The sequence below is a fragment of the Triplophysa dalaica genome, chromosome 21 (genome assembly GCF_015846415.1).
Source record: "Triplophysa dalaica isolate WHDGS20190420 chromosome 21, ASM1584641v1, whole genome shotgun sequence".
Classification (NCBI taxonomy): domain Eukaryota; kingdom Metazoa; phylum Chordata; class Actinopteri; order Cypriniformes; family Nemacheilidae; genus Triplophysa; species Triplophysa dalaica.
In genome coordinates this window covers 7382173-7392194 of record NC_079562.1, presented here as the reverse complement: position 1 = coordinate 7392194, position 10022 = coordinate 7382173, and the positions used below count along the sequence as shown (strand labels likewise).

Here is a 10022-nt window from a genome sequence, read left to right as displayed (position 1 = left end):
GATAAACGTTTTTTTGGCCAATGACATGACAAGGATGGACAATATGATAAGCAGCTGACCTACTGAGATAGTATTTAGAGAGAGAAAAGAAGGAGCTGCATAAACTTCATAGTTCAAAATATTGTCTGTCTGTCTCTCTGTTTTAGTTAATCCGCAAACCTTTTGTCTCAACGCACAAGATGGCAAAGAAGTACAATATTTGAAGAGGTAGTATTAAGTAGTCAAGTTGTTTTCATTAGTCTTTATCTGTCAGCTCTTCATTTGTGATATTTGCAAATCACTTTTAAAGGGGTCATATGGCATGACCACGTGTTTTTCTGTGTCTTTGGTGTGTTATAATACAAGCACGTATTAGACACGTAAAATTGCATAAAAGGGTTGAAATGAAAGATGCATACTATATTACAAAGAATGCTTAACCAGACCTGCCTGAAATGCCTCGTGTAACCACACCCCAACAAATTTAAAGTCAGTTTGTGGCATGATTTGACTGAGACCGCCCAAATGTATATGGAAGTAACATGGGCGTACCTGTCAGTACAATTGCTTTGGAACATGACGTTCCAAATATGGTAAGAAGCACATTTCCCAGAACCATTGATAGAGAGAGTCTCGTCTTCTCAATTGACTCCAATTTCAATAGTTCCCGGAAGTTAATAGTAATGCATGGAGCTGCGACTTAACAAACCAACTGAGGTAAACTTCTAACCCATTTTAAGACAAAACCCATATAATGAATAAAAAAATAAAGAGAAATAAAGAAATAAAGCATTTAAAGAGAAAACATAACTTCTATCAATGGCTCTGACTTTTCCGTCACATGCTTTCAGTATTTGACCAATCACCATGCACTAGTTTACTGGCCAATCATAGCACGCCCCGCTTTTCAGAGCAATGAGTTTTGTAATAAATGTGCACGTTTCAGAGAGGCGGGGCAAGATTAGACACAAACATGCATGGTATGGGAAAAAAACTGCATTTTTAACCTTAAATCGTGTATACACATTGCATTGCATCAAAAACAAACAATAATATTTGTTGTAGCCCTGTCATATGACCCCTTTAAATAAACATTTTTGGTCCTGTTGTCACTGGAATCATGTTTCCTCACCCCCGTCAGCAGTCGGAGACTGCCCCAATTGGGCAATAGCATGGTGTCTAGTTACATTTCACTGCAGACTGAGATTTGACCACAGTTTTGAAATGTGAATGTTGGCACGATAGCTTTTCTCTAAAAAAAGAATATACACTAGCTAAACATGTAGCAAAGTTTAGTTATATTTCAAAGATGAAAGAGTGAAGTTGTTGTTTGATTTTTGTTTGGTTAGTTTTGCAATATGTGTATGAAGAAAATATGTGTATGACACAGAATAGTATATTCACATGTTTTTAAGCAAGTCTGAGAAATCAGTCACTGTCTCTGAATGTGCAGAAAAACTACTAATGATGGTATACACATATCTGCTTTTAAAGGGTACAGTTGACAAGCATCACTAACAAGTCTGTTGTTTTATAAATTCCCAACTGCTCTAAAAGAGTGGATGCCTTGAAGGTTCTGTGCATTGACATTACATTTGATAGATTACCCGAATTACTGCAACATGCACAGCACAGCTGCAGGCATGATATTTCATGTTGGCCCTGTATTCATGTTATTTGTACTGCAGAAATGCTTTAACAGCTTATAAGAGACTCCTTCAACGTGGGCTAGAATAAAAAAAAAAATCAATTTTCACTTTTGGCTTTTTTAACTACTGTAAAACTGTGAACACTTTGGTAATACAGATCAATAGTTCATTATATTATATTAATTCTGTTTTGTTGAATTGTTGCTGCCTGTCCCTGTCTTTCAACTGTGCATTTGCTTTAAATTTCCACCCAATGTGAGGCCCAGTTCACCCTTTCCTTTCAATTTCATACATGTTACTGCACACTTGGAACACGTCAGAGTTTCCATGTGTAGGCTGTAATGGTAGGGCTGACAGCATTCATTAAGTGGAAAACCTGAAGCAAAGTTTGGAAGGAAGTCAATTATCTCATAAATCCAGAGCTTGTCTGCTCATGTCTCTCAACTCTCATTAACTACACCATCTTTACAGTCAGATACCTAAAACGTTCATTTGGGGGACTCATTTTGGTTCATGTTTAGACATTGTATAAGAAATCAAGATAAGGGGGGTTCAGCAAATATTAAAAGTTCGAAGTTAAGATAATACATTTACAAGGACTGTTGTTGGTATATTTTACTTGTATTGTCATTTTCAATGTATAAAACATATTACTCTACGCATGCACACATTTCTTTATATATGAGTATGTGCTGACTAAAGTTGTAACAATGCAAACTCTATTTGAATACCAAATAACCAACTTGGTTGTAACGATGGCCCACGTCTTAACAATGAATCCCACAGTTTAATGTGCCAACATTTGCAGGATCCAGTTATTTGCACATTGGGAACAACACTTGCTTTTTTAATTAAAATAAATCATAAATATAAGAGAAAATGTTTTGAAAGCCTGATTCGTAGATTTATTACTTCATTACTTCAAAAGATTTATACAATTTTTGGCTTTATTTGCAGTGACAATTATCGTAAATATAGTTTATCCATTTGTAGTATTTTAAGTTAAAACAGTAATACAAATGGTTATCGTTTGGGATCTGTAACTGTAACATTTTATGTTAAAATCTGTGGAAAAATACATCTTTTTCATTGCTACATAATATATTAATTTATAATTAATAACCAAAATGTGTAAAATATCAGGCTGTATTTGACATATATTTATAGTTAACGTGTATCTTTGTGTGACAATAAGATCAAACTTGATGGTCAGATGAAGGGTTTCCTCCAGCCCAGCAGATGGCAGTGAAAACCACCGACAGTTCAAGTACTACAGCAGCGATACACAACAGCTCTTGTTTTCTAGCTTGCTTCGTGTCATAGTAACGAAAACAACAACTTTCCATCACGATGGCAAGTACATTCCTCATTTTACCATTTAACACACGAATGTTTATGTTAAAGCAAAAATGTCCGTTTGCTAGCTCGTCCTTTTTAAGCTTTTGTGAAATTATATTGACAGGACAGACAGGGCGTTGTCATGCTAGCTAACTTGGCTAATACGTCGAATACTGTAATAAATAAACGCACAGGACAGGTACCTTTTATAACAGATGCGTGTAGGTATCACATAGTAAAACTAACGTAGTATGGTACGATAAGGATAGAGGTGCGTGCTCAATATAACGTCACGGGATTTACAGATGTGTATTGTTTAACTGCTTTTATTTTATTGATGCGTTTATTTTGCAGGCTGAAGTGGAGGAGACACTCAAAAGAATCCAATCACAGAAAGGAGTGCAAGGAATCATCATTGTTAATGCAGAAGGTATCTGTCACTAACAAAATTATCTGAAGCTGTAATTGAATTTATTGTGGTTGATAAGGATGTCATGTGATTTTAACATCAACAAGAAATTGATAAAACTAATATGTCTTGGTTCTGTCGGTAGTATTTCCTGTGCTCTGTCTTTTATAGGCATCCCCATCAAAAGCACCCTTGATAACTCAAGTACAGTTCAGTATGCCGGGCATATCCAGCAGCTGCTCATGAAAGCAAGGAGCTTTGTGAGGGACATTGATCCTCAGAATGATCTCACCTTTCTCAGGATTCGATCAAAGAAGAATGAGATCATGATTGCCCCAGGTAAAAAGAAAAGCTTTTATCACAATCATACTTGTAGTAATACTTATTTTCAATGTACTTCTCAGTTAGTGGAAATGTCAGATCAAACAGCCTTAATCTTCTTCAAATCTTCTATACAATGACAATATAATATTAACATTCATGTATATATATCTTTATAATTAATTTCATTCTGTTCTCTTTACAGACAATGACTATTTCCTGATTGTCATTCAGAATCCCTCAGACTAGTTTTGCTAAAAGTATTTTCTTCTCCAATAACAGCCAAAAGTGTTTTCTTTTGATATGTTCCTGAAGTGGCAATTTCATAGTAACACAAGGTTACATTGAAAAAGTTTGGTTTACTTTATTAGTAATTTATCCTATTATTAGAAATTTTTGGTTTGTACTTTTTATCATTCCAACACCATGCACATTTGTTCTAACTTATTGCTTTCTCATATTTTCCCTTAAAATTCAAGCTGTCCTTCATCTATAATTGTCAATCTGACAATATGAAATAAAGTTTCTCTTTTTTTCTGCTGGATGAACAATAAAACCACAATGCATATCCTTTAATTGATTGGTTATATATTTTCTCTGTATTGAAAAGACTGTATGTCAGAGTACACTATTAATGTATGATAAATAAAGTTAAAGTAGGTATGAATTGAAAGTTGCAATTGTGTTTTATTCCACTTTCCTGACATATACAAGAATAACAACTTTTTGACAGTTTTTGTCCCTCATGAAATGAATGTGTCTTTGATAGTTGTAAGCCATGCCAAGACAAAAAGCTTGCATGAAATAAAGCATACATGGTTGGACCACAATTTATTTGTTATTAATATTTGTTCATCCTCTTGTATAGTAGTATTTCATAAGCATTCTCCTGTGTTTTGACTCTGTAAGGTGTTCTTAACCTTTGAACCTTTAGCTAAGCCTATGCCAAAACTGAGTATACTTTTTACTACACCTTTAATAATATTTTGAATATATATGACTAACCATTCAAATACTTAGACATAATATTTGGCCAGGACTGTGTATCATGAAGAGATGAGATGTTGTTTGGAGTGGAAGCGTAGATATATGTTTTTGATTAAGCATTACAAGGAACAGGAATACAAATGTACCTTAAGAGATAAATCATTTATTATAAAGAATGCAAAATTCGATTTAAAATATTAATTTTCAGTTTTAAGTTCATGATGACAGTAAGACTTATCTTATTCAGATTACAATTAACAGAAACTATAACCACAATGCCATTTTAAAAGCTTTTACTCATTATAAGGATGAGGGAAATTATCGATTGCCACTTGTTCAAAACCTTCCAAAGCATTTACAAGCAATATGTCAAATAGATCAGTCAATAATGTACATTCATTTAGTCAAAATGGATAGCATATATTGTGTTAGTACCAATGAAAGGTAGCTAATAGTAAAATCTAGTCACATGTTGACAATGTAAAATGTATGTTTATTCATTGGCATGTTTTAACAAGGTCCACTGTCTCTTTAAAGTGCCACTTGCTTAAAACCATTCAAAGCATTTTACAAACAATACGTGGAATAGATCAGTCAAAAATGTACATTCACTAAGTCAAAATGTAATTAAATGGATAGCATATATTGTATTATTGCCAATGAAAGGTTGCTAATGGTGGAACAGTCACATGTTGACAATGTACTGTATGTTTGTGCAATGGCATGTATTAAGAAGGTGCACTGTCTCTTTAAACTCTGCTCTGACGTCACGAAGTCGCTTATTACATTGTCTCGAGCTGTTTTGGTTAGAGTGAGTCAGGAGCCCGAAAAGCAACAAAGTCGACCGTGAATTCAACAAAAACAACATATAAAAACTCTCTTCTTATCTTAAGATCACATTTAATTTCAGTTATGCCATCCGACAGACCCTTCAAACAGAGACGGAGCTTTGGTAAGAAGAGTTTTTATTCGAGCTGTGTCAAAACAAGTCTGTTTGTTTATCAGGTTTGTTTTTGTGACTTGCCTGTTAGCATCTGACACACGCACTCATTAAACTTTTCTCAAAGGCTGTTAATGCTTACGAAAAGTCTTATTTCGAGATGTTTTTAAGAGTATAAGATTGCTTTTGACAAAACTGGCGAATCAATAGCTAGTCGTGAGTTAGCCTGGCTCTTTGGCCTGTTGTTAAAATAACTGTAACAGCTGATTTTTTTCACTGTTTTTTTTTTATCCTATATTATACTCATCCAGTATGACATTCTTATGGAAATTGAAGGTCATACTTAAATGTTTATATTTATGGGTTTTTTCCCCGTACTTGGACCCAATAAATAAACAGTTTAGTCCGTAATTTGGGAGAAAGTTGTCTCTTTAAAAATGTCGATGTGTGGTCTTGACAACAGCCTGTGTGGATGGACAGTACACGTGTTGGTGAAATTATAAATTATAATATGTAATTTGACCTCTTAGTGTCCATACTGGGTGCAGGGCGTGGGAGAGGAGGGGCGTAAAATCATGACGTAATCTTCCTAAACATAAACATGAGAAACATAGATTTGGTCATTTCTAGGTCAGTTAGTTCTAGATAGAGTCTAATATTTGTACAACCTTTGGCATAATGCATTATTGAATGACCTATTACATAGTTTCAATTAATCATGATAACGGACCGAATGGAAATATGGAACCAGGGACTGTTTTACATGCCATTTAGTTAACTTAATAGGAAAGTCAGCTTGACATTGTGTCTTAGTATTTAACATTGTGTTTTACACGTTTTCTATAATTTGGGTTGATCATCTTATCATCTTTGAATAAAAGTCTTTTCATTGAAATCTTTTCGAAAACCTGAATTTTGAAAAATTAACTAAAGTAATAATGTCTTATGAAATATAGATGATGCTTTAAAATCACAGCCATACATGTATGTTCTAAGTGATCCTGAAATTAGGATATATTGTCGAATTTTGTTTATCTTCCTTGTCTTTAGCTGATCGCTGCAAGGAAGTGCAGCAGATACGGGAGCAGCATCCTAATAAAATTCCGGTGAGCATCTATTCCCTCTTATGAATGTGCCATTTCGCCATAAATGAATTAGGACAAAGTAAAGAGGAACCTTTTTGCTGTCAAGATATTGCTTACAGATCTACTTGAGATTTATTCCATAGCCCTATGCATCAAATCGAAGGTCTTTAAATCTTAAAAGAATGTGCCTATTTTTCCTCCTAGGTTATCATTGAGAGGTATAAGGGGGAGAAGCAGCTTCCTGTCTTGGACAAGACCAAGTTTCTTGTTCCTGACCATGTTAACATGAGCGAGCTGGTGAAGATAATCAGGTGGACTTACTATCCTTAAATTCAAAGTCACAGTTCAGTTGTTGAAAAGTGAATTAAACGTGATTCAGCTGGTTTGTTTACTGGTCTGGTGGGTGTGTAGGGATAAGTGGGGGAGGAGAAAGCATGATCCTGACACAGCCGCCGCCTACGAAAAACTTCTATGAATGTATTCGCAAATTTAAACAGCTTTAACTTGAAAACTGTAATTTCTCAAAACTCACATTCCAAGTATTTTAACTAGTGGTGGGCATAGATTAATTTTTTTAATCTAGATTAATCTAGATTAATCCCAAAATTAATCTAGATTAATCTAGATTAAAATGGCTCATTTGAATTCTGCCGAAGGCATTCAGAATATGTGTGCTACCCAAATAATGACTAAAAGTAAGTCTTTGAGAACGGGTTTCTCAAGCCAGGTGGCGCATTAGACCAGGGGCTCATCTCCTGTTTCCAAAATGCATCACAAACTGCTTGAGAAAGCTGTTCTACTATGATAATTGGTGATGAAAATTAAATTATGTTCAATAAGATGTAGTTGTGTTTACTTCCGCATTAGCTAAGGGATGATTTGTGTTTAGGTGGTACTTGAGACTGGAAGAGCTCCTACAGTACATTTACATTTAGTCATTTAGCAGACGCTTTTATCCAAAGCGATTTACAAAGAGTGAGGGAGCAACAAGCGATATGTCATACAGGAGCCATAATACATTAGATCTCAATACAAAGTTACTGGTTTCAACTAAAGCTAGACCAGAACCTGTTGAGAGAAAGTTTTTTTTTTAAACCAATTCCGCATTGCACAAGGTGCAAACAACCTTAGTCTTGTCGATGTTTCTATTGGGAAGCTTCTTAAAAATTAATATTCCCTGAAGCAAACCCGGCGGCTTCATAGCTGCATCCATGTTAGCACGTCACGTTTGATGCGGTAATTTCACAGTAACGTTATGTTGTGTTCAGACCAAACGTCAAGCGCGAGTGATTTATATGTTAATGCAAAGAGCCAATAGACCTACTTGCTGCGCGAATCGCGCGAATGAAGCCCTGGTTATGAGATGATTAGGCGGCTTCTCCTTCCGCGAATGACACGAATCACGCGAGTTGAAAAATCTCGTTCTCGCCCCGTACAGTGCAGTTAAGCTGGTATACATCCGCGCTAAAATATCAAGGTGAAAGTCATCATAGCTTGCGTAGTATAGACCCAGCTCCCAACCCAACTTTGAGAATAGATTAACGGCGACATTTTTTTTAACGCGCGATAAGAGTCTCACCGCCGTTAACGGCCCACCACTAATTTTAACACAGACTTAAGTGTATTGGATGATCAGACCGGGGGGGGGACACTTTGTGTGGACCTACTCTGCCTAGCATGGTTTCTAATCTATGTCTTTGTGTCATGACCGCTTAATTATTCATAATTTTGATGATGGTCAGGGTTTAAATGATCTTCATATCGATCTAAACTTAAAAGTCTTTGTGGATGTGGCCAAACTTTACACATCTAGTGTACTTCTGCATTGTGCTGAAGCTAGAGTTGTGGTTGTTAGTGTGATTTCCATTATTTTATATTTCATGATATTATGTGCATATGGTCTCATCATGTTTATTTGCTCCAGTATAATAATTTGATTACTGGGTTTTTTTTGTAGGCGTAGACTGCAGCTCAACCCCACCCAGGCCTTTTTCCTTCTTGTGAATCAGCACAGCATGGTCAGTGTGTCCACTTCCATTTCTGAGATCTACGAACAAGAGCAAGATGAAGATGGCTTTCTGTACATGGTTTACGCCTCCCAGGAGACCTTCGGTTGCTAAGCACGCCACTAGACCCTTGAGGGAGGGACGGCAAAGTGCGATAAATGGAAAGACGAAGCAGGCTCACCCAAATGAACCCCTATTTTAAAAAATAAAACCGTCGATTTTACTTTATGAAACACTAAAGGGCAAACCGAAGCCCTACAGTAAACACTGTTTGACTTGCCTGAACCATTTTTTTTTTAAACTTGGTTCAGTTGTGCTAAGGTTTGCGTAAGGTTTTACTTCGATCCCATCTGGATTTTTTCCTCTGCCTTTTATTTCTTTTATTAGGTGTGTTATGTAAAAACTAGTAACATACGTTGCTGTAAATAGGTGAGAGTGTGTTTTTTCCTCTTTGTTTTAGGAGATCAATTTGCGGTAAGCTTGTCCGTTTGCGTGTACTGTAGTAATTGCCTGTAACCAGACCTCAGTGGTACTGGTGTAAGATTGTAAAATCAAAATGCAGAATAATTCAATTCTATTTCTACAGTCATACCATACAGAACATTTTGATTCTCAAAACAAAACTGTCATAAGCGGCTCCACAGGATGTTCTATAAATGTCTGTAATAACTTAAATATTGGGCAGTTTCTAAAGCCTTTCAGTAGGTTCATTTGTGGCCTCCTGTGTAAAAGAGTGTGCCTCATTTACTGTAAAATAAGAATAGCAAAAGCTTAATGGTAGTTGTAGTGAATAAACACGATTATTTGTACTGTACACACATGAGCCAGAAGAACATTTGAAAAGTTAGATGCATCTCCTGGCATTCAGTATTCTGCAGTCAGTCACAATAATTTATCTTTAGCACATACAATTTAATGCTTTTTTGCACAATTAAATCATCCAAGAGGACAAACTCTTAATTATAATGTTAATTAGAGCACATAATTATATTCTCATTTGTATCAGACTGTGCTCCGTCACCATACAAGATGTAGGCCTTCTGTCAAAGCGCAAATGAAGGGATTGCAAGGCACTGCCCTGCATGTTTTTCTCTCAACCTTTTTGATATTGATTTATGTTAAAGATTTGTTAAAATTTTGTTATTTAAAGCAAAAAATACTTTTAAGATGTATTGACACCAAAAAAAACGAAAACTGAAATATGTATGTTTATGTATGTTTGAATTGTGTGAAAACAAGTGTGTATAAATCATTGTATGAAATGATTCAGATGTGTTGTGATTTGTTTTCCTTACTATAAACATCAGC

At 35.5% G+C, this 10022-nt stretch overlaps 2 protein-coding genes across 2 annotated transcripts; both read left to right on the top strand.

Annotated features, from left to right (window-relative positions):
- The first annotated feature begins 2848 nt into the window (after positions 1-2848).
- Positions 2849-4363, top strand: dynlrb1 (dynein, light chain, roadblock-type 1). The gene is made up of 4 exons (XM_056735024.1): positions 2849-2981; positions 3321-3396; positions 3547-3714; positions 3902-4363. Exons 1-4 carry the CDS (start codon positions 2979-2981, stop codon positions 3943-3945), a joined length of 291 nt encoding a protein of 96 aa, XP_056591002.1. The 5' UTR covers positions 2849-2978; the 3' UTR covers positions 3946-4363.
- Positions 4364-5467: 1104 nt separating this feature from the next.
- map1lc3a (microtubule-associated protein 1 light chain 3 alpha) lies at positions 5468-9979 on the top strand. Its single transcript, XM_056735220.1, has 4 exons — positions 5468-5635; positions 6674-6729; positions 6913-7019; positions 8666-9979. The coding sequence occupies exons 1-4, from the start codon at positions 5596-5598 to the stop codon at positions 8826-8828; spliced, it is 366 nt and encodes a 121-aa protein (XP_056591198.1). The 5' UTR covers positions 5468-5595; the 3' UTR covers positions 8829-9979.
- Positions 9980-10022: the final 43 nt, after the last annotated feature.

Excerpts from the sequence above, each read along its gene's own strand:
- dynlrb1 (XM_056735024.1), top strand. Across the intron at positions 3,397-3,546 it reads CATCATTGTTAATGCAGAAG|GCATCCCCATCAAAAGCACC; the intron begins GTATCTGTCACT and ends TGTCTTTTATAG. Across the intron at positions 3,715-3,901 it reads TGAGATCATGATTGCCCCAG|ACAATGACTATTTCCTGATT; the intron begins GTAAAAAGAAAA and ends TTCTCTTTACAG.
- map1lc3a (XM_056735220.1), top strand. The coding sequence starts at position 5,596 with ATGCCATCCGACAGACCCTTCAAACAGAGACGGAGCTTTG. Across the intron at positions 5,636-6,673 it reads CAAACAGAGACGGAGCTTTG|CTGATCGCTGCAAGGAAGTG; the intron begins GTAAGAAGAGTT and ends CCTTGTCTTTAG. Across the intron at positions 7,020-8,665 it reads GAGCTGGTGAAGATAATCAG|GCGTAGACTGCAGCTCAACC; the intron begins GTGGACTTACTA and ends TTTTTTTTGTAG.